This window comes from Coturnix japonica, chromosome 2 (genome assembly GCF_054131305.1).
Source record: "Coturnix japonica strain WE chromosome 2, WE-NBRP24, whole genome shotgun sequence".
Lineage (NCBI taxonomy): Eukaryota > Metazoa > Chordata > Aves > Galliformes > Phasianidae > Coturnix > Coturnix japonica.
The window spans coordinates 577,865-605,000 of NC_140664.1; the positions used below are offsets into that span (position 1 = coordinate 577,865).

At 43.0% G+C, this 27,136-nt stretch overlaps 1 protein-coding gene across 4 annotated transcripts in view; it reads left to right on the forward strand.

Moving 5' to 3' along the window:
* The window catches only part of ZC3H3 (zinc finger CCCH-type containing 3), a 137,689-nt gene that overhangs the window by 55,115 nt on the left and 55,438 nt on the right, over positions 1-27,136 (forward strand). For 3 of the 4 annotated variants that reach the window (XM_015856440.2, XM_015856441.2, XM_085536867.1), the window contains exon 4: positions 835-982. In XM_015856440.2, the coding sequence (XP_015711926.2) occupies positions 835-982 (148 nt within the window). Of the gene's footprint in view, positions 1-834; positions 983-24,384 lie in introns of all 4 variants that reach the window. The other variant, XM_085536868.1, reaches the window with a different exon arrangement.

Sequence of the window (27,136 nt, forward strand, 5' to 3'; positions counted from 1 at the left end):
GTTTTCCTGCTTTGCTTGTTTAGATGTACAAGCATCATCGTGGTTATCTGGGAGACACTTCATACAGAAATGGACGTGGGACTGAGTACCACATTTTCAGGGAAAATAATGCTTCTGGTTTCCCCCTCTCAACCTTGCAATAATTTTAATTAGAGCATCTCCCAAGAAAAACAGCCAGCCCTTTAAATCAGTTATAAAACCAGAAGACTTAGTCTCAGCATGTAGTGTCAGCTTTAATTATCTGGGCAGTTATAGCTGTATGTTATAAAAGTCAGGCAATTAGATGCATTCCTTAAAGCTGCCAAAAAAATTGCTTGCTATCACGTGGAGGAAAACCAGAGTCAAACACATAGCTCTTAATTGCATGAAACATTCAGCAGGAAAAAAAAAATGGCGTGTAGATGTGTAGATCATCCTTCAAAATATTCTGAAAACGGTAATGATTAAAAGCAGAAATCTGTTGCAAATTGAGGTTAGGTATCAGGAAAAATGTCTTATTGGAAAGAGTGGCCAAACAGGCTGCCTAGGGAAGCTGGTGGAGTCATCATGCCTGGAATCACTCAAGAAATGTGGAGATGTGACTCTGGGAGATGGGGTTTGATAGACATGGTGGGATGTCTTGGGGCTGGGCTTGATGATCTTCAAGGTCTTTTCCAACCTTAATGATTCTGTGAGCGAGCATGGTGAGGATGGGTTGATGGTTGGGCTTGATGATCTTAGAGATCTTTTCCAATCATAATCATTCTATGATTCAGTGATCCCTTTTATCCCATCTACAACCTCCCTGGATGCACACTTGAATTTCAGCCCATTTTTCCCTTTGCTTTCCTGCAGGTGCCAACTTGCACTTCTTAAAGAGCCCCCCAGCAAGCAAAGTGATAAAGACACGCTACAGGATAGTGAAGAAGAACGTGGTCACTCCCTCCTCACCATTTAGCAGCTCTGGCCCCAACTGGAAGATGAGGCGTCTACTGGCATCCAGGTAATTCTTCCATTTGTTGAATGCAGGACCAAGAGCTGTGGACGCTTTTATTTCTGTTCCGTGTTCCGTGACATTGCAATTGCATTAGTCACAAAAATCACTTAATTTCTCTATTTGTTTAGCTACTTGGACTCATTGTTTATTGTCTTAAAGTGTAAAATCATGTTAGTAATCCCATTAGACTGGTGGCAAACAGCTTACCACAGTCTGCTCCTTCATATTCGTTCCCTATGTGAGTTATTTGTTTCCATGAAGCAGTTAAATAAGGGTGATGGATAAATACACGCATTAGAACTAAGTAAACTTGCTGCTGCTTTTGGAAATGAACATTTCCTGCTAATTAGACATGGTCAAGCCTGCTAATGAAACCAAGCCTGCTTTATAACGTTATTGTGGAATCATAGTATCTCCTGAGTTGGGAGTGACCCATAAAGATCATTAAGTCCAAATCTTGCATGCACACAGGAGCGCCCGAAAATCAGACTATTGTGCACATCTGCGCTTTGGAGGAGCTCACTGAAAGCGTGGTAGATGTCTGTATTTCAGCTATAAACGAGCTGCACTGTTATCTAATAGAACATTTTACCAGGAATGTTTTGGAGGCCAAGACAAATTGTGTCTAAGCATAATAGTTGGACTTGATGACACTAGAGTTCGGCTCCAACCTAAATGATTAAATGATTCTATAAGATTGCTATGCTATTATTGAAAGTCAGACCATCAAATCTGTAATTGTTATGTTACCTCTTTGGCCCAAATAGAAGCTTTTAAAAAATAATTACCATTTATTGTTTATGTTTTAATGTATGGCTTTTGTACTGTGAATTTTGTTACAGTAAAATCGAAAGTAGTATTACTTCTCAGATGTTCATAATTTGCTGCCAGTAATTACTGTGCCTGATTGTTTTGTGTGCAAATGAAGATTTGTTTCTCGCCTGTTGTAATCTCCTGTTTTCTCTGGTGGCTGTGGATCTGGCCACTCCAAAAAAGAAATACTGTTTTTTTTCTTAACTTAGCAGAAGGAATGGTTGAGTGTCAGCCAACCCAATTGACCCTAATGAATGCATTTATATCCATGTTGGCTTCAATTTTACCTTTCCCTATCTCTGTCTTAGTTTTCCTGGGAAGTAGCTGCCTTTTTGTCCTGAACTAGCCATTTTGGAGCAAATTTTGCTTCTTTATTAAAATCTGGGAAGGGCAACCTGTCTCAGTGGAAATAGCTGCTGCTTATGTTTGTGATACAGAAAATCCCATTACCATTACTATTCTTTCTGTCTCTGCATTCCCTTTGAGTGCTGCCCATTTATCCAAGAGGCTGGTAGAAGGTTGATTTTTGTTTCCAATTTTTATGAATGTGAAATGTTAAAAGATACAAGGTTTGGGCAAAACTACTGCTTTAGGTCTCTGTGCTAATGTGGGGTCTTGAAAGAAAAAAGGTGAGCCAAGTTGAGCTCGATGTGCTCCATAGTTGTTCCCATTTTATTCTTAGGAGGGGAATCTGTATCTAGTGGATGATGCTTGTTAGTGGGTTAGATTCTGCAATCGCTTTCAAACAAGACAATTTTCAACTCAGCAGTCTTCGTGTTAAGCATCATTGTGTCATACTGTGATGTTATCGCTCTGATGTCATAGAATTTCTTGCTGTTTCCATTGGGTCCTATCGCTGTCCCCAAATAGTAGAGATCAGCACCTGCCCCTGCATTGCTCTTTTGAGGGGGGCTGTAGGCTGCCATGAGTTGACTATAGAATACCATTAGTTAGCTGTAGGCCACCATGAGGCCTCCTATCAGCCTCCTCTTGTCTGGGCCGAACAAACCAGGGGACCTCAGCTGCTCCTCCTCCATCTTCCCTTCTAGACACTTCCTCATCTTAGCCCTCTTTGCTTGCTCTCTATTAGTTTTATGTCCTTCTTATAGGGGCATTTGGGCATCAGTCATAAAGGAGAGCGAGCAAGGAAGAGTGAGCACGTGCCAGAGAGGAAATAGAGTTATTTATTATCAGATCTCAGCTTCTTCCCTGTGATGAATCTTGCAGAGCTGTAGATGGGTGAGTTTAATGGTGGTGAAATGACTGCACCGGGACAAAATCATAGGATTATTAAGGCTGGAAAAGACCTCTAAGATCATCAAGTCCAACCATGAACCCATTACCACCATGCCCACTCATAGAATCATAGAAGCTATGAAAGACTGCTAAGATCATCCAGTCCAACCGTCAACTCATCACCACCTTGCCCACTCATACTAAGGTGGAAGAAGACCCCCAAGATCATTAACTCCTACCACTGACCCATCCCTATCATGTTCACTAAACCATGCCCCTCAGTGCCATATCTCTGTTGTTCCTGAACACCTTCTGGGGTAGTGACTCCGCCATCCCTCTGGGTAGCCTGTCTCAATGCTTTGGTAAAGAGATCGATCCTGATATCTAACTTGAACTTATCTCATTGCAGCTTAAGTTCCTTTTGTCCCAAATCAGAGATTTAAGTGACACAATTGCTGCACTGAGCGTTTGGCTGAGGTTCTTCCTCCTATGTTATCTCCAGATCTGGGAGGTTCACAGTTGAAGGAAGCAGAAGGGGCTCAGGTTAGGGCAGAATTCCTGGGCTGAGAGCTCTGTCTGTTTTGCAGAGGAGGAATCCTTTCATCCGTCTGGAATTGGCTGAGAGCTCCCACTTGTAGAATAATTTTATCCATATATCTTTGACTTCATTAAATAATGAAGTTTAGTTCTTATGGCTGTTTCAGGCAAATCTTGATAAAACACCATCAGCAAATTAAAAACAATTATATTTTAAAGAAGCAATAAATCTCTTACTTTGTCTCCCTCTTACCTTCATTGTATGCAATCAATCATCAGCGGTGTCTGCAGGAAGCACATGGCAAATGCTTCTTCAGTAGTTTAACATTTTTTTTCCCCCTTATGGTCCTTTGCTCATAACATCTTTTTGGATGCTGAATGATTTAGGGGTCTGTGAGCTGCTTTTCCAGTTGCTTTACTGGGAAAACACAACTTTTCTGGACTATTTTGCAGCATGGATTTGGTCACTTCTTCATTTCTACGTTTTGATTTGTGCATCATATCAAACAGTTGACATTTTAATACCCTTTTTAAAGCCAAAAGTGTGAAGTTAAAAGGCTAGTGGTGCTGGGGTTGAATGATGCTCCCAGACTTGTATGTAGTTGTGGCTAGGAGGAAGTTTCTACTGCAAAATCCACATTTTTGGGGCACCAAAAGTGATAGGCAAGAGTTTTACATGGCAAGTGATATTGCCTGATTTAATGTGGTGTCTTTACATACTTTGGGCAGCAGCTGTGTTTCTGACCATCCTATATTCTTGTCCCTAAATGTGTTCATAGTAATTCCCCGCTCTATTTGGGTACGTATTGTGCAGTGACCAATGGGAAGCCTTGCAGGGTTGTATGAAGCATTTAAGTTGTTGTCAACAAACACTGCCTAATTTCAAGCAAAAACAAAGATGAATGTGTTGATGGAAACGGGTTATGGGTAAAGTCACTGCAGGTCCAGAGGTACCCACTGCTAATCCCAAGGTGATGAGTTGTGTTCTCCCCTTATTGCTGGGTTGCATTAAACTTCACCCTGCCGCTGACTTTTCTTGAGGCGAAAGATGTGAGTATATCTTAAATTAATTTTACTACACTTTTTGTAATATTTTTGTTTTAAATAGATTTATAAGCAACTTGGGGGCTATTTCTCCAAATTTATGAAGATAATTTTCACTCTCTTGATAAGGTTAAATTTACACCTGCTATTTCCATATTAATTCACATTGCTAAGTGGATCTAATTTTCTTCCGTTCTTCTATCTAGTGAGTGTGGCCTTTCCTAATGCAATTTCCCCCTCACTAAATCACTGTGATCGGGAGTCATGATCGAGTTAAATTAACTTAAATTAATTTACTTAATAAGAGCTCCAGATCATTGTGAATGAGGTTAAGATTTATTGATCCTCCTTTTCACTCCACCCCCTTATCTCTCTCTGCTTCGCAGGAGCAGAGCTCAGAAGGGCTGTGATTTGCTTGCCTTAAATTTCATTTTCTCCTATTGACATTGCGGTTGGTCATCACTTAGAAATCTCATGTGGACGCCTTTTCCACAGTCAGGGTAGGGCTGAGCCACTTCACAAGGAGGGGTTGCAAAGAATGAAGCAATGCATTCAGTAACGAAAGTATTTAGAATGGCTTTTAGCTCTTCTACAGCAGCTTTTTGGAGACTGCTGCTCCCAGTCTCTTCCCATGCTTCTGGTGTTGGGAGCCAATATGGCCAAGTGATTTGCTTGGTCAACCAGAGATGATGTTCAGACTTGATAGACTATGCTTGAAGACAAGTGAAGTTGAGGGTGCTGTAGGATTGGAGAAACTACTGGAGGAAGAGGTCAGAGAATCACAGAATATCTCAAGCTGGAGGGGACCCATGAGGTTCATTGAATCCAACTCCTGGAAGAGGTAGGGCAAATCTTATTGGGCTTCGGCATCTCAGCGTGTCTTGGTTGGAGCTGGCAGATTAAGGTTATGGCAGGAGGGTGCTCCTGGCTGATAGAAATAATTCCCCATGCAAAACCTTTCACTGGAAACAATCCACTGAAGGGATGAGTTTTATGAACCAAACCAAAATACCACTGAGCATCCAGATGAAGGCAGCAGTGGTGAATGTCCATGCTCCCTTCTGGGAGGAAACCAGGAGCTGTCCCCAAGAGCAACAGAAGACCTCAAATCACTCATTTGTGGAGCAGCAACCCCAATTTAAGACAATTTTTGGGGAGCAGAGAAGCCTGTGCCTAGTGGCTGATGTGCTTATAGATCCCAGTGATGGGCAAGTTAAGCACTGACCCACTTTGAACAGTTTTCTTGCAAAATAATGATGCATGTGTTTAAAAGAAAAGCAACCTGTCTGCAAATATAATCTGGCACCAGTGGAGAACCTCAGCTATTTCCTTCAGAAAAGTTTACTTCTTCTCTTGAGGGATAAACTTTCCCCTCCAGCATTATAAATAAGTAAAGAACAAAATATAAAACATTTGTCAGAGAAAGTGCCTGCTCAGTAGGAAAGACTTGTCAGCAGAGGATAAGCTTGTGTATTTTAGTTTTGTTTTCTTCTTTTCTTTCTGTTCCTTGGCCTGGAGCAAGTGTGAATGCACAGAGCTTGGGACAGGACCCTTGTGGGATTGAGTCAGCCCTTGCCATGTGTTCCCATGCATATTTCTTAGGGTGAATTGGGTGATTAGGGCAGTGAAATGGGCTGATGCTTGACTATGACACTGGGTGCAAATGCTGCTTCCCTGCTGGGAAGGAAAGATTGCTTTGTGCTGGTTTGCTCTTGCTTTTCAATCTACTGTATGCTGCTTTCCTGCCATCATGGTGGGGTAGTATGGTTGTGGGTGGCCATGGGGCCATCTCTGACATTTAATGTCCTTACAGGAGTTTCAGGAGATGTCCTTTGGGATGCTTGTGTTCCATGTTCCACGTTCCACACACAGCCCAACACTGCCCCAGCAGCGTCCCCACAGTTGATTTCCTCTTCCATGCAGCATCATTGACTTTTCCTCCAATCTCACATTGGTGTGCTGAGCTCTTTCCATGGTCGCTATCTTCTTGTGTACAATGCCTTGCTGAAAGACAGTGTGTCTTTCATACCATGTTGAAGAGTGGCCTCTAAGCCATAGCTATCCTGCTCCAGTGACCCTAGAAAATTGGTGCTGAACTTGTCACCCTGCCCCAAAGTGGAAGATGTCTACTCTCTTCCACCCTGGAAGAGGAACCAAAACAGTAAGACAGTGACAGTGTGTCAAGGAGACAGGGTGATCAGAGGCATAAGTGCTGGGCTTGGCGTGACCTTGGCACTGGCATTTACATTAACTTCTTGCATCTTCTCTCCTTAAACCCGTGTTTAAGGAAGTTGTGGGCAGGCTGAAGTATTTTCTTGCGAGACAAAACTACACATACCCTATCAATGTGTGCCAGCATGTTTTTTCCAAGACTCATTGCTGTTCCTAATTCTTGCATGGTTGTCTCACCACGAATACTGGCTCTTGGCATAAGTGTTAAAACTGTGTCTATTTTTGGGGAGCATATTCTTGTGACTCCAGATATCCCAATTTGTGTTGCAAATCAGGGCAGTGCAGAGTAGTTCAGTTGCTTTGAAGCTGCACCATGTGGCTCCCCAGGATGTCCATCTGCTTTGGAAAAGGAGATGGCAACATCCAGATTTTGAGGCATTTTTGAGAATTGGTTGAGATACGTTGGTGCTTATTGTTTGGAAGTCATTTGTCCTAAAGCCCAGCAGCTCATTAGTTTGGCTTGAGGTCCCTTCAAACTCCTTGATATTTGCTGAGAATTATTTCCAGCAGTTGAGGAAGATCATAGAATCATTGACCTTGAGTTGGAAGGGATCTTAAAGATTGTAGAGCCATAGAATGGGTTGGGTTGGTAGGGACACCAGTCCCAGTCTTGTCCTCTTCCCCAGGAGTCGCCTGGAGGCCACAGGGAGCTTGTGGCAATCCACTGGACTCCTCTTGTTGTCCCAGTGCAGATGCATTCCCATGCAAGAAGAACCTCCACACAGCATTTAGTTTGAAGGATTTTAAGATATAAGGCTTTTTCAAGCAGGTATATTTATAATCGTGCTAATTGTAGACAGAGACATCTCAATATTGCAGGATGGAGACCAAAAGGTGCGTTGTTTTTAGCAAGAAAAGCTATAGGCAGGCTGATGATGCAGTTTAATTGCTCAATGTCTGCAGGATCCTGTTCTCTCCATTTGCAACCCACTGTCTCAGAAATAGCCAGAGGCAAATAAATTATACCTGATTATTTCTCCATGTTGCTAAGCAGGCACTGCTCTCATGTATTCACTGAAGCACACCTCCAGGAGAAGTCAGCACGTGCTTTTTGGAGAGCTGCGCAGGGCAAATAAATCCTTCGTTTTTAGGGCTTACCTCCAACTTAATTTGGCAACCAAAGCAAAAGCTTTGGCATCTCCATCCCAGCTATGTGAACACGGGGTATGGTTTTCCTTGTGTTTTGCAGTGAAAAAGTGTGCGTGGTTAGAGTGGTCCGGAGTTGCTGGTGTGGCGTGCTGGAATTAAGACTCGTTAACTCACAGTGTGTTAATGAACACAGGGAGGGTGAGAGCTTCTGTGGGTGAGGATTGGGGGTTGTATTGTGATCTTGTAGTGCTACGGGACCGGGACATTATCACAAAAGTTTCAGAGAAAACACAGAAAACTGTTGGCCTCTGATAATTGCTGAGTGTTCTGGTGGGGAGATGCTTTAATCAAAGCCACTGTGTATTGTGAGGAGATTTGTTTTATTCCCACAAAGGCTGCATTTTGTCCTCTATCTGTGTATTTTATCCCTGCTTGATCTCTTTTTGCTTTAGTGAACATACTGAGGTGTTTATCTCCATGGCTCATAGTGATGATGCTCCATGGGGATGTTGTCTTCATGGTGTGGGTTGCTCTCCGTGGTGCTGTCCCGTAGGGAAATGGACTGTAGGCATTGTAACCCAATGGTCAGAGGTCAGAGCACCAGGAGTTAATTTGCTTTTATCACGACGAGTGGCCGTGCTTCAGCCCTCCCTTGCTTCTGCTGTGTTAATCTGAAAAGGAGTTGAAATGTGACTAATGCCCTTAAAGTTCCTGTCAGTTTTTTTCTTCCCAAATTCATTTGACATGAAAGTGAGAAGTAAACAGAAAGGCTCTGTTTAAGCAGATAACTTGGAAAGCCTTTTCCATCACATTTAAAAACGGCCGTGTCATGGATTCTGCGAATTGGCGGGGTTCTATTTTGTTTTATTTTTTATTTTTTTTGTCTGTGTGGTAAATTTTCTTTTAATAATCTCGACGTGGTTTTACAAGGTTTAGGGATAAGATTTTTTTTGAAGGGATGTTAAACCATTCTCAAAAATGACATCTCATTAAAGTGAAATTCGTCTGCTGGGATTGGAGACTTTACAGGCAGGAGGAAACCAGCGCTCCTGTCTGAAAATATGTTTTTTTTTTTATAGGAAGTACTCTTAATCTTTTTAATGAGGATCGTATGAGATACACAACCCTGTATTGTTTCGGAGAAGTCTTGACATCTGGCCTAACATAATCCAGTCTCTGTTAAGGACTAGTTAAAGGCTTTAAAAAACAATGTCGCCTCTTCTTGGTGAGGCTCTGAATTAATCTTTTATACATTCCCCCCTCACAGAAGGAAAGCCACATTATAACATTCAATCTTTTTTTCTCTCTCTCCTACTTCTCCCTAAACACAACTGACATCTGGGTGCTTGCCTTGTCTTTTTTGTGCAAATATCCAAGCCCTGACTTCTTGTTGGTACCAACCTGCTCCTGTGTCTTATACCCTATACCTACACCTGTCCCATACTAGGGCAAGCCTCACAAGGCAATATCATGGAATCATAGAACCATTGAATGGGTCAGGTTGGAAGAGACCTTGAAGATTGTCAAGCTCTAACCACACTGCTGTGGGCTGCATTGCCCTGACACGAATGCAACACCCTGCAGTTGGCCTTATTGAACCCTTCATAAGGTTCAATTTTGAGTCCACCTTTCCAGGTTTCTTTTGATGCCAACAGTTGTTTCTGTTGTGTCAACTGCACCACTAATCATGGGGTCATCTGCAAACCCTGAGGGTGCACTTGATCTCATCATGTATATTACTGAATATATACCCTGTGATGCAGATATACCCTATATCCAAGCACCACTGTGCTTGTTGCTTCCCTCCTTTAAGGGGTGGCTATAGTAATTGAGCTCTACTTCGAGGAACTAATGAAAACAAAATAAAACTGGGACTCAGAGGTTAACTGCCAGCTCTAAATGCATATGGAAATACTTAAGAATAATGGGATTTTCTTTTTTTAATTTTGGTTAATGGGGTAGCAGAGTTTTGAATGGATTCTATTAAAAATAAATGTGTCACTTCCGAACCCGGGGAGGCAATTATAGATTATTTACTCGGGATTGCATTCATCTTGGATCAGTCCCTCTTGCAGATCTTCCTGGAGCCTGATGCATGACGGAAGGAGTTCTCAATCAACAGGGCACATCCTTTTCCATGCACCCACAGTTCTCAAAACCGAGATTGGATCTTGCTGGGAGATCTTGTGGATTTACCACATGCTGAATCTTCATGGGTTTATTTTGCTTGTGGATAGAAAAGGGAAGTGCTCAAATTTTTTTCCTTCAAAGCTGGAGAATTCTGACTTCCTTATTTAGCATCATTTGGACACAGTTTTGCTTTTGTAATCCTTAAACCTAGCAAAACGCAGCTGTATCCTGTAAATTAAAGCTACAGAAGAAGCAATTTCCACCAGCAGTCTCTTTCCCAACTGCATCCCTAGGAAGGTTTTAGGCAGGATGAGGACAGAGTTTTGAAATACTGTTTGGATTTGCTTCTTTCCAGAGAAAAATTACCTCAGGATTTTATAGAAAACCCACTTCTTTATTTCCAGAAGTGGGAATAATAGAACTTTGGGGTTAGAACTAGATCATCTTTGAAGCCCCTTCCACAGAATCACAGAATGCCCCGGGTTGGAAAGGACCTCAAGGATCATGAATCTCCAGCTCCCCTGCCACAAGCAGGGCCACCAACCTCCCTATTTAATACTAGACCAGGCTGCCCATGTCCCCATCCAACCTGGCCTTGAACACCTACAGGGATGGGGCATCCACAACCTCTCTGGGCAGCCTGTTCCAGCACCTCACCACTCTCACAATAAAGACTTACAACCAAAGCCATTCTATGATTCTATTCATGTTTCTACAAACTCCTTAATTTCAGTCTTTATCTCCTAAACTGCACATCCACATCGCTGGGCATGGGGTTGCTTCATAGAACAGTTTTGAACCCTCAACCTCATCTCCTTGCAGGTGAAACGAATCCCAAGGATACTCTTGTGCTGCACTGAAATATCCAGTATGGCACTAAGCAAATGTTGTAGGTGAAATTAAGTTTGTTTGTGGTGTGGATGTTGGGTCACCAAGGCAGAGAGCAGAACAGCTAAAAGCTATGTGCAAGGCATTGCCTACGTTGTGTAACACTGCAGACTTGCTCACAAGTGGTTGTGTTGCTTCTTAACGAGTTTCTGCTCATCAGCAGTGTCTTGCTGACTGGGTGCTCCCACCCAGTTGTGTCTTAAGCTGAAGTGTTTTACTTAGTGTTCATAATGGGCAGAGAGCACAGTTCCTAGAGGATTTGCTGATGAGTGGTAATTCATTAGCCGGGATTTCTTTCCCCTCTTTTGTGATCGCCTCTCCTTGCTTTCAGGCAGCTTTCAGAGTATCAAAGAAAAGCAGAATATCCTTAACAAGGAGGTTTATACAGATTAGAAGTTGAGAACTTTGAGCTGTGGATCAGCAGTTTTGAAATGGAACTGTATGGTCTATTGCAAGAACGCAGGTAGAGAAATGGAGAAGTTGGTGCCCAGACAAATGGAGACATCATCTCTGATTCTGGGATGATTTCAGGTGCTGGGACTCCAGCAGTCTGAGATGGGCTGAGCACTTTTATCTTTCCCTGGGGTGACTTTGTTTGATTTTTTTCCTAATATCCAACCTGAGTTATATGATCCTCCCCTGAAACCACTCAAGGCCATTTCCTGTGATGCAGAAGGCAAAGGGTCCCAAAACTGGGGGCGTATCTTGCTGAAGGTGACAACAGGGACAAAACGTGGTGACATTAGGAACTGAAGCAGGTCTCCAAAGCCCTTTCACCTCACTCATTGCTGCTCATTCTGTCCTGAGACATCTGTTTTTTCCTGTATAAATTGTCTCATGGGTCCATGAGGTTTCCGATGTCACCGTTCCTTTGGTTCATCCACATTCCCCCAATGCCAGCTGTGAAAATTCACTGTTAGCCCAGCTGAGCAGTCTGGAAAGATGAAATCTGCTTGGGAATACGGTTTGCAAAATTGCACACACTGTATTTTAAACTCATTTTGAAGCAGTTCTTAACCTTTGGAAGTGGTTTTTATAGGGCCGATAATCCCACCTAACAGCAGAGCATTTTGAGAATATTTTTCGTGGCACTGAGTATTTACAGTGCCACTGGTTTCTCACCTGACAGTGACAGCTGCTTGAGTGATGTATTTCATTTCTGAATCTCTACCCTCCCAAAATATGAGTAATTCTTGTTTTTCTTTTCTCCTTCCTCTTTCACCAAATGTGTTTTTTGCTACAAATGCTCCCAACTTCTCCCAGCTCCTTAGTAGCTCAATTGCAGTGATTTTACTGTGCCGATTGCTGGTGTGAAAATCGGTATTTAAAGGGGGAAGAAAAAAAGATGCAAAAAAGCAAAGTGGCTGAATGGCAGCTCCCTGCTCCGTAGCAATGACCCTAATCACTTCCTATTAGCTACCAACGGCAGGAAAATCACAGGACCTCCATTTGAGATGCAGCCAACTGCTGTTGGCAGCTGGGCTGCCCCCACCGAGCACCCGGGGAAGGCTCAGGACTCATAGAAAGGAAAAGCAAATGGGTTCGTGGGGGCAGAGAGGTCGTTTCGCTTGGCAAGCGTTCGAGCTTCATTTTCAGCTGATTAATTCTTTCCAGGCTAAGCAAACACTGAGCTCACTTTCAGGCCAAAAGATGGATCCATCTGGTTCTTCTTGGCGTGAGAAAAAAAAAAGCCACAACAAAAACAATTTAAAAGGGGCTGGAAGAAACTCGTGGATTAATTATTGCAGAGTGATGCGTTGCTATATGCTGCTGTTTGATGCTCTGGGTCCTTGCATGCCCTGGGCTACAGAGGGCAGACTACATGGTTCCCTCTTTGCAGCTGCATGGATCATAAGTCCTGTGAAAATTGAGTTATTTCAGTGTTTTTTTGTTTTTCAAATAGAGTAATTGATGTTTTCAGCCAAAATTAAGGGTTGTTATGAAGACAAACCCAAATACTACTTACACCTTGCTATACACCTAAAGAAGTTTTAATGTGAGGTGACTGGGGATAGGACTAGTGATAAGACAAGAGGTAATGGCTTTAAGTGATCTGAGTGGCTGAGTGATCTTAGTTTTCTTTCCAACCTTAATGATTCTGTGATTCCATGAATACATTATATTTCTTGCTTTTCTGTTAAGCTGGGCTTGCCTCTTAGTGCCTGTTTTCACCCTAAACTTCACAATTTCACAGAATTTTAGGGGTTGGAAAGGACCTCTGCAGATCACCAATCCAGCCACCCTACTATAAGAGTTTCCTTGGAGCTGGAGAAAAGCATTCAGATGGGTTTTGAATATCTTCAAATAAAGAGACTCTACCACCTCTCTAGGCACCATGTTCCAGTGTTCTATCACCCTCAAAGAAAATAAGTTATTTCTCATGTTTGGATAGAACTTCCAATGTTCCTGCTTATGTCCAGGGATTGGGTTAGGGTGGTTCTTTGTGAAGCCAGGAATTAGACTCAGTGATATTTGTGGGTCTCTTCCAACTTGAGGTATTCTATGATTCTTGTATGCAAGATCTATGTAACCAGCTTTCTCAGTGATTTCCTCTTTCTAGACCCAAATTCTGTCTGATGGGGCTGCTCTGAAACAGCGGAATGAAGCTATTGCTGTCTACAGTCTGTCCTATAATTTCATGAGGTTTCTTCCCATGGTTTCATCTTTCTGATGGGGTGAGCTCCATGAAGCTATTACTGCTGTGTTTCCTCCCAACCCCTTTATTTGGTAGAGCATTTGTGTTTTTCATTTGGAATTTCTATATGGGTTTTTTAGGTTGGATATGAGGAAAAACCTCTCCAAAAGAGTGGTCTTTCATTAAAACAGGCTGCCCAAGGAGGTGTTCTAGAAATGTAGAGATGTGGTATTTAGGGATGTTAGTGGACATGGTGAGGATGGGTTGATGGTTGGGCTGGATGATCTTGGAGGTCTTTTCCAACCTTAATCATTCCATGATTCTATGTGTTATCTCTGACCGAAGAACTTTGAATGTCTCTAACCTAAGAACTTCTAAATGATTTTTTTTACTATTCATAGCTCCTAGAAACAGAGTGTTTTTTGTTAGTTTGTGGGTTTACCTGCCTGGGTAACCACTTTCATAGAATCATGGAATCATTAAGGTTGGAAAGGCCTCTAACATCCAGTTCATCCACACCATGCCCACTAACCATGTCCTTCAGTGCCACATCTCCTCATCTCTCAAGCATCTCCAAGGGTGGTGACTTCACCACTTCCCTGCAACCCATTCCAGTGCCTTTTTCTTAGAAGAAATTGTTCCTTAAACCCAATCTGAACTTTGCTTCTGGATGAAGCTGTAAGTGCTACTCACACTGTGGCTTCGCACAGCATCTTGTTTGCTGGATCTTGGCATTACTGCACCAAACCCAGGGCTGGGAGCTGGATCTGCCCCGTGCCTGACCTTGGCACCATCCCACTTTTGTGGGACTGAGCTCCTGGAGAAGCTGGGAACCCTCTGGAGTTGCGTGAACATCTGTGACTGGTGCCTTCCCACTCCCTAGTCTGTCTATCCATCCCTGGTTCTGCCCATTGGAAGGAGGATTTACAGAAGTGCACAGGGAGGTCTACAAGGTCACAGCTGTTAAAGCTGGGAAAGTGGAAAAAAAGGGCAGAGGGGGTTCCCAAACTTGGCACAAGCACCATAGCCACCTGTCCGGAGCCATCAGTGGTGTTGCAGTTCGGAGTATGTTTTGATTACAAATAATTTCCTGTGGTTTTAATCCATCCCCATGGAAAAATAGGGATTTAATAATTGTTTCTCAAGTTATTTTGGGTGAGTTTGGATTCGGGTTGCTACAGGCAGCCTGGGACTTGCTGACATTTGTGCTGAAATGAAAATAAATGCATGAACGGAGGCTGAGAAGGAGAACCCACCGTTGAAACACCAACCTCATGTCATTTAGTGCAGTTTTATATAGAAAAATGTTTTATGGCTTGGTCACTGTGAACCCTAACATCAGCAGCATCTCTTCCAGCTGTACAGAGGGACCTTAAATCTTGTTGTAGATTGCATTTGAAATGCTTGAAGAAAAGGGGACAGAGGGCAAATGTTATTTTTGGCATGGGAAGGAACATTCTTGGTGGGAGCTGTGTTCAGGAGTGAGGTGGCAAGAATTATTTCCTGTTGCCTCCCACTAAGAGAGTCTTGATCTCTTCTGGACGTGCAACAACCAGCTGTGTTTCAACACAACCCAGGGCTCAGCATGGCTGTTGGGTGGAAGAAATGGGAAGGTGCTGGGAAAAAAATGCCTAAAAATGCAAGAAAAGCGAGAGTATTATTTTTTCCATCGCTGTAAAACTGTGCATGGGATGGGCAATGGCTTTGGCAAAGTGTGTTGAAAAGTTTAGGTCATGTTTTTAGAGTTTATATTTTCTAGAATTACCTTCTGCTGTTTTTGTTAATCATAGAATTATATAGAGTCATAGAACCATTAAGATTGGAAAAGTCTTCCAAGATTATCCAGTCCAGCTGCCCATCCACCACCAGTATTGCCCTCTAAACCGTGAACGTGAACTGTGAACAGGAATACAGCTTCAAAAATAGAGTGTGAAAGGTAAAGAAAAGGATAAAATAGGAAAAAGATCCAGGTTGTTTTTCAAAGCTTCTGTGCACCTAAACATCTTCTGCAGGACAGAATGTTTCTGCATCTGGGTAATTTCTTTCCTCAGTGAAAAACTGAATTACTCTGAGCAGAGGGTGTTTGGGAGGTGCTGATTCATAAATGCTGATGGGAATCCCAGGATCTGGATGTTTGGAGTCAGTAGTACTGGTCACTGAAATGTTCTTCAAGACATTGGTTCTCCGCAATGTAAAATTGGTGAATGGTTTCCTCTGCGGAAGAAGTGTTGGTTGTAGCATTTGTACATGGATCAAGATAAAATTTTAGAATCATTTGAGTTGAAAGGAACTTTTAAAAGCCTTCTGGTCCAACTCCCCTGCAGTGAACAGGGGTTCCTCCAGCTAGATCACATTGCTCAGAGCCCCCTGTCCAGCCTGATATTGAATGTCTGCAGAGATGGGGCATCCACCGCATTTCAGGGCTACATGTGCCAGTACCTCAAGGTACTACAGAAGTGTGTTTTGCTGTAATTATACAACTTATAATTACACCATATTGAATTCCTAGGGCTGTAAGAATGAAAAGACATGATTTAGTGGGCATGGTGGTGATGATGGTTGGACTTGATGATCATTACAGTCTTTTCTAATCTTATTGATTGAATATGAGAATATGAGAAGTTTGTACAATCCAATTTGCAAATGCCCTTTATTTTCCTCTGGGTAGCAGGAACTTAGAGAAATGCTGCTCTCAAGCTTTTCAGCTATCCAACTTTGAGCAATGGAGATGGGAAATGGCCTCTCCTGTTCCATTCTCCAAACACTTCTGGAAACTTTGAGGGAGAGGGACAGGGTTTGCCTTAGAGTCATAGAACCATTAAGGTTGGAAAAGACCTCCAAGATCATTGTGTCCAGCCATTGACCTGTCCTCACCATGTCACAGAAACACAGAATCATTAAGATTGAAGAAGATATCTAAGATCAAGTCCAACCCCAGCCCATTCATGCCATGCCCGCTAAGCATGTTTCTTAATACCATATCTCAGTGTTTCTTGAACACCTTCAGGGGTGATAACTATGACCTCCCTGGGCAGCCTGTGCCAATGCATTACCACACCTTTGGATAAGAATTTTTTGCTGATATCCAACCAGAACCTCCCCTGGCACAACCTAAAATAGTTAGATTTTGTCCTATAACTTGGGAAAAGAGCCTTTATCACAATCAGAGCATGGCATCACACCGCAGAAAATGCTCCATCAAGAAGTTCTGTGTTTATCTAGAGCTTCAGCATCAGTGTAGAGTCAGGGAAGAAATGCTTCTCCAAGCAGCCAGGATCTTTCTGCCTGCTTAGGGAATGGGCTGCCTGAACTCCCAGCTTCTGTTTGGCTTTTTCTGTTGGCAATGCTGAAGCAAGGTTTCCTCCGGCAGGTTTTTTAGAATTTTATTTTATGAGAATAGTCGGTGATGACTCCCCAAGTGCTGTAAAAGTTAATGTGATAGTCTCTCTGCGCCTGTGCTCATTTTTATAATTTTTTATTTTATGAAACAGGACAGGGAGCTTAGTGACTTATTACTATTCATTTCGTTTCAATGCAGTAAATATTGATTCAGTTGGGGGTTTTCAATTTAAACCACTCGGCGATTATATAAAATATTACTAGCCTCTGAAATTATGCTTACCGATCCCTTCGGCTGCTCATTAACGAAGGAGTGCAATTTTTAGATCCCTTTGCTTTCATCATTCTAATAAATGGGCTAAGCTCCCTTTTTGCACGGAAGGTGCTGTAGACTCAGCTAGCAGGGGCTTGACAGCCTCGGTGCAGCTCTTAATTTGGAGCCCATTTCAAAGGATTTTGTATTTTCTTTTTTTTGAGCCATGGAATTCTCTTCCTCTGGTTCCTCAGAATCGCTGTAGAATGGGAACAGCTGGGATGCTGCTCCTGCCCCGTTGAAAGTGATACATCCCAGGTTCTTGCACCATCACATCCACTATATGACGTGAACCCCAGGGATATGTTTGCATGCATTGCAAGGAACAAGAAATTAGGTTTGGTACAAAGAGTAAGGTAACAAAGCATGGTTAGAAGTGGTGAAAGAATACCCTGATGGGCATGGAGTTAAATTAACCTTTGGAAAATGTCTCCAATTCCACTTGTCTGTGGTTTGGGGATGCTTCTCATATGGAGATGAGTCCATTGGATGTCCCAGGTTCTTTCCCTTCTTGTCCTCCAACCTCTCCATCCTGACAGACTCCCACTGAGCCTTTTGAGGGCTCCTGGTGTGTCCTTGATGAAGGGATATAGGACCACATCCTTGATGAAGGGATATGGGACCATAAAGTCCATAGGAACAACTGGAGCATCCTTCTTCACCGGATCGCTGGTCCCAATGGAAACAGAGCTGTGGATCTTTGCTTGGTCGTAGAAATCATACAAGGGTGGATGCACAGAGTCATAGAATCATGGAATGGTTTGGATTGGAAGGAACCTCAAAGATCATCTAGTTCTAATCCCCCTGCCACAGGCAGGGTTGCCAAAAGTATATTGTATTGGGATTGGTGAGTCTAGGCTGGAGTTTAGGGTTAGAATTAGGGTTGCTGTGAATACCAACACCGCACCAAACACCGCTGTATTTTGCAATGATATTAATGTGTGTGCTTCTTCTTGACATTTTGAAAGAAACTGAATAATTCAGATTTGGAGGAGTGTCCCCACATCCCACAGTTGAGTCTTGTCCCATTTTTGGGTCAACCAACTCGGCAGAAAAGATGAAAAACAGGGAAGATGCCATCATCATGTTGCAAAGTTTCTTGAAGACAAGGAAAAGTTGAGATTGGTCTCAAGTTCTCCAGTTCTTTTAAATACCACCAAGAATATATGATGGCCTTGAGAAGGCTCTGAAATCATCGGCTTTAGCAAGAGCTGCATTAATTGGATCAATGCAAATATGTGATTTAAAATACATTGTCAGTGGAACAGAGTTTGGCCAAGAAATGGTGCGACGCATGAGTTACGATGTTGTATTTCTCAGGGCAGAGACGTTCTTTGCTTTGTGCTTTGCACAGCACTTAACCCTTGGTGGACTCCCCCTAGAATAAGTGATGATCTGGCCAAATAGAACTAGGATGAGACTTCAAATGGGAGAAGAAAGAGCTAAAACGCAGCCACGTAGCCAACTCAGATCATTAAACACTGTTTTAAACACCGCTTTTAGACCACTTTTAAGGGTGGCAGTAAACTACCTTTGCGATAATCAATAAATTTTTAGACTACTTGCGTATTTCAAACTTGCCAGCCTGACTTCCTTTAGTTAATAGCTAATCTTACCAATTTGTTACAGTGTGATTGAGAATGTTGCAGTGAAGGTGACCATGAATTGTGTTGCCAAAATGCCTCTGCGTTTGTAGATATTTTTCTGCAAAATTTGAATAGTTAATTTTTATTTTTATTTTACATAAGTCCCCAAGACTGATGAACTTTTCAGGTTTTTAGGTACCTACTGCTGAAGATGGAAGTATATTACTTTAGTAATAGTAATAGGAAAATGAGTTTGAAAAGATTTTTGTGAAGTCCTGCTCATTTTTATTTTTATTTTTTTCCCAATATTTGAAGACCTCAGATGTATATAACAATATTTGTGTGCAGTGTTCATGTGATGCTGCCACACATGGCAGGGAGTTTCAGAACATGGCATTGCTGGAGATGGATGGGAATTGGGTACCAGCTTCCCTGGCCCCTTTGCAGTCTCCTCTTTGGGTATTTTTAATTGCTTTATAAAATATTTTTTTCACTCCTGCAATGATGGTACATAACGTAAGAGTTGCTTTGTGTTGTCTTAGTGTGGTTTATTTGTGCTGGGGAACCAGTTTGGGCTTCCCAAAGCTCAGTAGCAAGAAGATTTTCCTTCAGTGCTACAAAGCAGACAGTCATTTTCATCTGTGCCACTCAGGAATGCGATCCTTTTATTGCAATGGGGGCTCATGAAGTCATTTGTCCTTGTTGACTGAGTATTTATGACGGCAGCTCTGGATGGTGTTTCCCTTAGCTTGAATTTTATCAGCTGGCAAGAATTGTTCCCATCCTCCAGACACAGATCTTACCTGTTTGTTCCCATCCTTCATTTATTTCTTGGCCATAGGTATGGTTTGAGCATGGGGATCGGTGGTATTTCTACAGCACCCTATATGTTTGGGCTTTCTCCTGTTATTTTAATTTGCTTTATGGCAGCTCAGTATTCAAGGAACGTAACACTGTTCACCTCTTCTTGTGAGCTGTTATCCCAACAACTCTTCACAATTACTAATAGTAGTGCTTAGTTTTGCGCATTGCTTTTCATTATAGTCTTCAAGGCAGGGAATCATAAAGTCCTTAAGGTGGGAAAAGACGACTAAGATAATCAAATCCAACCATTGTAATAGATGTAGGGAAGTTTCAATAGTGGTCAGGTTGCAGGCTGGAGAGCAGGAGAGCCTTCATCACCTCTTAGGGAGTTGGGTTTTGAGGTTCACAATGGTCACCAACCTAAAGGGAACCCAATGTCCCTTTGGCTCTGCTCCTCTGCAGTGTGCTGGGTCCTTCTTGAAGACCACGACAGCAGCGGGGATGCTCCAGGTCTGTAATTTAGAGTAATTTGGATAATTTATGACAAGAACAGGATAAACATGAGCAGGTGATGATGTGTCCTGGTGTAACCAAGCAATAGGCAGGTGACAGCCCGGTTGGCCCCACCAAGGTGTCAAGTAAACCCAAACTTTTGGGATATGATTCACCCCTCTACAAAATCCCTGGGTATTGCTATGGCTGGTGGCGGCTCATCACGTTTTAGAGCACCAGGAGGTATTTGAGATTTCACCCCCAAAAAGTTGCTCCAGGTGGAACATCAGCTTTGTCTTGTGTGAACTCCAGGAGACATAAAGATCCTGGTAGGTCGAAGTTCCCATCAGGGAACATCTCAATTATCTCCCTTGTGCTGGGGACAGGCCTTGTATAGCCAAGGCAGTAGATTGCCTGCTGGGAAGGGCAGCTTTTTTTCTTCCCTTCTTCAAATGTACTGTTTTTCCCTTTGTTTTGGAGGATGTTTTTATTTTTCCCCAGCTCAGCAAGGTTCAGCGGTCCAGCTTCGCGCATTGCAGAAGTGTAAGAAACACTCGGTTTAATTTGCGGTTAGATATCTGTTAAGATTGCATCCACTTCCCCAGTCAGCACTTAATTGGCAAGTCGCTTGATTTAACAGCGTGGGAGCCGGCACCGGAAAAATGGCTTGAATAAATCACTGCCTGACGCCAGAAAATAGATATAATCTCAACATTAACTACATTAATAGTAGCAGGAGCCGAATTAAGAAAGCCATAAAGTAAAGGCAGGAGAGTATAAATTACAGCCATCTCACTGTGTCTTCTTCAAGCTCTGCTTTGCTCCTTCCCTGCCCTGCTGGACCTCTGCTCACCCGCAGTGGGGACAGACTGTGCCCTCTTGTAGGGACAAGAGCAGTGCTCTGAGAGCTCACACCTTTCCCAATTGTTGCCGTCCCTTCTGGGGCACCACCAGCCTTGCCTCAATCATTTTTAATGGCTTAATACTGATTTCAACAGCATCTCGAATGAAAGGTAATTGCTCTGCTGTTGCAAAAATGCATTTCATTTTTTCCCTCCTCGGCCCCAGCCTTGGCTCCTGACCCATCCTTTGATCATGTCCATCTTTAACATGATTATTTTGAGGTGGGCAGGGGGAAGCAAGATACTTCTTAATGATGGAGAAATCTTCATTAAGGTACAGGCTTCTTGCATGCAGCAAAGTGTCTGTCTGCCACTTTCCTGAGCAGAGTTTCCTTTCTTTGATGGATAAACTAAAACAGATTATGGAATGTGGGAAACTAAGAGAAATATATTCAGTTTCACCTTAATGGAAGTGAATTTGTGCATAGTGAGGCTGCAGAGCTCTATCCCTGCCTTGCTTCTTCTTGATGGTGAGTCTCTGCAACAGATAGAATCACAGAATCATTAAGGTTGGAAGAGACCTCCAAGGTCTCCAAACCCAACCAGCAACCTGTCACCACTCTTTGCTTTGGGGTATTTGGGCCTTAGAATGGCTGGTCTCACCCTTGACTTACAAAACAGTAGTTTTAGATTTGGGTGCAAAAATACCCTAGAGATTTGGGATTCTGAGATGGGGATGTGGCTGAGCATCCTTGTGAGGAGCACACCCTGGTAAGGATAGGGTGCCCAATCTGTAACTCTCTGTTTGCCCTGCGTGGATCTTAGAGTCATTTCATCATTAAAATACATTTTTCATCTACCTTTGCCACTGCTCTGAGTGATCACGGGCATGGGTTGATGGTTGAACTAGGTGATCTCAGTGGTCTTTCCAACCTTTATGATTCAACGGGGGGTCATATCAGTGCCATGAATCAGTTTTGGGTTCATTCAGGATGTTATCCCTGTCTTTCATTCCAGTTGCTCTGATGCCAGCAGAGGGAGGCAGTTCTGTGTGAGTCCTGCATGGTGGAGGCTGAAGAATGATTTAGTTTTAATGGGAGAGCACAAACGAATTTTTTCTGATTTCACATACATGTTGAACACACACACGTTGCTGAAATGGGGGACTGGGGATTTTACACTTTGGAGCTGTAGAAATCCTTATATGGCCTTGTTGGAGCTGCATCCCACATGTTCTGCACTGCATAGGTGCGGATTTTCATGGCCAAAGGAGCATCAAAAACATGTACCAGACCATGTTTTCCACTCATCTCTTTTCCCTAATCTCTCTGAGGGCATTTTGATCAATATATGACCAATTCATCCTGCCCAACCTACATGACCAACACGTGCTTTTTTTTCCCCCCATTTATCTGCTAAATAGATGCGAGGGGTGTTTGTTTTATTGGAAGCAAATATTAGATATTTCAATTTAAGCTTCCTTTCTGAGCCTGGGAGAATTGTTGGGAACCTCTCTGAGTTCTCTTTGAATGGGGAGGAGGACAGATCCCATCGTTCCATGCCTTCACCTCCTGAACTTCTTAACTCTGAGCCAAGAGGAATGAGTGCCACTCGGTGTGGTTGCAGCTTTGCAAAGTACCCATTGCTCCCCCTGAAATGGATTTTTAAAAGCGTCATTTTACGGAGAATTTTACTTTCCATCTTGTTGTTTATTAGGCTCTTAAAGGGAAAGCTTGTAATGCATCCATTGATCGAAATACCAATTGAATAGATGTGAGCACATAAAATAGTCCCGACCCTTTAATAATGGAGCAATATCATTTGTAATGTAGGCAATGCAATTAGTATTGCTAACCAATACACTGCCCCTTGATGGGTGCCTTTGAATCATTTTTATACTTTACAGTATATACTGAGTTCAAGCAGCCTTCCTTTTGTACTTTGGCTTCTAAGTGGATCTAAATCCTTTATCTGTTTGCGTGTGCATGTTTATTTATAAAATATGCATGCATACGTTTATAAAATATATATTTATATGTACTTACGTAGTCATACACAACACTTGTGTTTGGATATTTGCTGCTTTGATTGTAGGAAATCCAACAGTTTGTGCTAAGGGATCAGGAGCAGAGTTACATGGCTGCTTCCCGAGCCAAATTTTGTAGGTTTAATTGCAGTAGGTGCCCAGAAGTGCTGGTACCAGGTACATACATGAGTATGCTACAACTGCCCACTTTCAATGTCAGAGAATCATAGAAGATTGGAAAAGGCTTCTAAGATCATCAAGTGCCCCCAACACAATAAGTACATGAAGCTGTCCGAGTGGGTCCAGAGGAGGGCCATGACAGTAATCAGAGGGTTGGAGGACTTCTGTTGTGGGGATAGGATTAGGGTGCTGAGGTTCTTCAGCCTGGAGAAGAGAGAGCTCCAAAGGGACCTTACAGTGACCTTCCAGTACCTGTAGCTTGGAAATAAATAGGAGGCATTTCTTTTGGAGCGACCTTTGTGTATATGGCCCAAGATGATTCCTATTCACTCACTGTGGCCCAGGCAAGCCAACAGTTTGGACACCCATGTCCAAGAACATCCATTCCAGCTGCCAACCCATCACCACCTGGAGGAGGAATGTTTGTTAATTATTCTTTACGGCAATAAGAGGGCAGCAAACCCAATTCTCCTGCAGGGGAGGTCAAAGAGAAGAAGCACAGCTCCACAAAACTTTTTTTTTTACCTTTTCCCTGTGGATCAGACCCCAGTGCGGTATTTCCATTGAGCCCTGCTGCCTGACCAAGTTATTAGTTTTCTGTAATTAAAACGTATCAACTGTTCTTGCTGCTAGTGCTATTATTATTATTATTATTTCCTGCGTCAGAAAAAGAGCATTTAAAAAGGAGCTGTCTCTGGAAAAAGCAATTACGCTGTGTATTTTTGGAAAACAAGGAGTGAAAGCCTTGAATAGGGTCTGGCTGAGTATTTCCTGGCTTCCCTCCATGTCTTAGAGGCTCTGTAGCCAGTCACTGAGGGTGGTAGCACAGTGCTGAAGGATTAAGCATTAATGTCCCATCCCACATGGCTATGGGACCCGGTCCTGCCTATCTCGTGTGCTATGAGAGCTCCATTTCAGCTAATCAGAATTAAGCCGTAATGAACTTTGTCCAATCGTCTGAGCTAATGGAGGTAAAAGGAATCTAATTAATGGGACAATGGTCCCCTGGTCTTCCCGGTATAATTACTGATCTGCTGCAGCATTAGAGCAGTGTGTTGGAAAGCTGTGTATTAGGGGCTGTCAGCAGTTCCATTCTCCATCTTCGCTTAAGCGGTTTAACAGGAGGCTGTCATGGGTTTTAGTTTGAACGTTGACCTACCTTGAAAACAGCTTCATCTGGACTATCACGTCGTCTTGATCATTCCTTTTGTCTTTTCTCCAGGCCACTATTCAATTGGAGAAGTTTTTACAGCGTTAGGACTTTACTGGATTGGTTAACTTTTGGACATTTCGGAAAATCCATTGATGACCCAGTTCTGGTGGGATCAGACCTCTTCCTATGGAGGAACTAAGCAAACTGGTTTGGTGTTGGGCTTTCAGTTGGTCAAGCAGAGCTGCTGTAGTCTGGGCTTGGACAGAAGATGGGTTTCCAAAGCATGAGGAGGTGTGTAACCCTTTGGAAGGCATGGAGAAGAGCTGTGCAAGGAGCTGAAACAGGGATTGAGGAAGAAGGGAGAATAGAAGTTGTTAATTATGAAGGCAACATTTCAGAAATTGGAAAGAAATTGGGCAGAGCAGCCAACCTCAACAAAAACCTGACTTCATCCATAACAGAAGAGTCCCAGCTGTGGGTCGCTGGGGTAAAACACAGTGATGCATAGAATTCCCTGTGGAACTCAAACCCTGGCAAACTGAGCGCAGTCATCTTGGCCAAAAGCCTCTGGTCAGGAGGTCACGAAGCCAACCAATCTGTTATCAACCATGGTATGAGAATAGAATGGGAGGCCAACATAATGCCAACCAGCCTTTAGGAAAGAGTGAGCCACGAGAAGATGAGTGATTGAGAACGCAGCAGCTGTTTGCTGTCAGGAACGATGATGAAACATTAATTACAGGCAGAAGCAGCATCCTGATGGGAACAATACTGTCCTACTGGCAGCTCAGCAAAGATGCGTTTAGTTGGTGGAACCAGGCACCTTTGTTTGGGTGAAAGTGTGGAAGTTAATACTGGATGGAAATCTGGTCATGGATCTAGGAGAAGGGATTATGGCAGCAAATGAAGTGGGTGGAATATCTCTCACAGGGTATGTATGATATGAAGGGAACCCATAGGCTACTGATGTAGATTTAGCCGGTTTCTGTCTACGTCTGGCAAGTCATAAGACTGACAAGAGGGGTCAGAAGCGATTTTAAGACTGCTGAAATTGAAATTGAAACTGAAATTTACCCTTGTGCAAAGGCCGGAATGACCCCAGTGTATCAGTGAGATCCTATTTAGCCTTGTTTTAGGGAGAGAGGTTTCAATGCATCCCGTAATGTGTGTGATCTTAAAGTAGGGCTGTGCCTGTAACAACTGATGGCTTTTTGCTTGTCCCTCTGTCACCAGCATCTGATCACTCAGTTCCAGTTACATTAAAAAAGGAGATGCCAATTAAACTCTTGGCATTAGCAACGCTTTCAAATTTAACAGGAAAACTCTCTTGTTATCCCCAAGTAATTAAACCCTCAGTCAATATCTGTCTGCAGTAATCCTCTCTGGCTGTACCGGGGGGCTCTGCAAGTCAGGAAAGCTGTTGTGGGATCAGCTCGGAGCAACTGCTTGTGATGGATTGGGAGCCAAGCCATGGCCCAGGTTAGCTTCTGAGATATCCCACTGTGAACCATCAGTACTCAATGACATCATTAGCTGACCCTCTTTTAATAATATCCCCTTTTTCCGATGCTCTTTTGCATTTGATGAGCCTGGTAGGAAGCTGTTATGCTTGGACTGCCTTCCATCATCATTCCCACTGGTACTGATGGATTTTATTTCTTCTCATCTTGCTTCCCTGTCCCATCTTTCACTTACAAACTCGTTAGGGCAGGAATACATCTTTTCTTCTAGTTTGAAGTGGGAAGAAATAAAACTAACTGAGCTGCAGTGCTGGCAGTACAGCGAAGTGCATGCAGGCATAGCATTCTGAGCATTGGGGCTTTTAAACTCAGGTATTCAATGATTCTCTAATTTATGTATCATCATGGGGGAAAAGGTAAAAATTGTATAAAATCACAGAATCTTAGAATATCCCAAAGTAGAGGGAACCCAACAAGGACTATCGATTCCAACTCCTGGCTTCACACAGGACCACTCAAAATCCAAACTCTGTGTGTGAGAGCATTGCCTGTATGTTCCTTGAGTTCTGGCAGCTTGGGGCCATGACCATGACCATGGGGAGCCTATTCCATGCCTGACCACTCAAAAAGGTGAAGAACCTTTTCCTAATACCCAACCTGACCCTTGCCACAGCTTTGTGTCATTCCTTGGAGTCCTTCCCAGCATTGAGAAGGGGGCATGCTGTCAGGAGAAAGTGCCTTCGAAGAACTTTAATGCATTTATAAATAAAAACAGAGCTGTTCTAAGGGCAGCTTGCAGCATTACCATGAATTGCCAAAATACGCAGTTGAGGCTGTATGTGACACCACCAGGAGCAGCACTAACATCACAAATATCGCTGACATGGTAGAAACCCTGTTGCCATGCTGCTGTCTTGCATAATAGTTGAAAATTAAGGGCCTAGAGAGGAAATGCAGTTGTCAGGAGGCTGAACATGTCACGGGACATTAAAGGTTATTTGCTCTTTTCAATTTGTTTTTGCTGCTCAAGCCATTAACCTCTGTGGTGCTCTTTGGTGGTTATTGACCAACAAGTGATACTGTAAGTGGATCAGCCTCCGGGTGGATGTTGGTGCTGAGCCTACTAGCTCCTTCCTTTGCTTTTCTGCAGAAAAAGGGAAGCCTTTACACCTCTTTAAATGGAAAGGGAGCATTCCTATGTGACTTGAAGCCTCGGGTTTTGGTGTGGTCTTGTTCTCCCTTACAGTCTCCCACCAGTCTCTCGGAACAATTTAGGGTTGATGCCAAGAATGTGGGATACTCTGAATTGTATTATTTGATTAGCTGAGTAGAGAACTTTTTGCCCTCCTTGAGGTAATAAC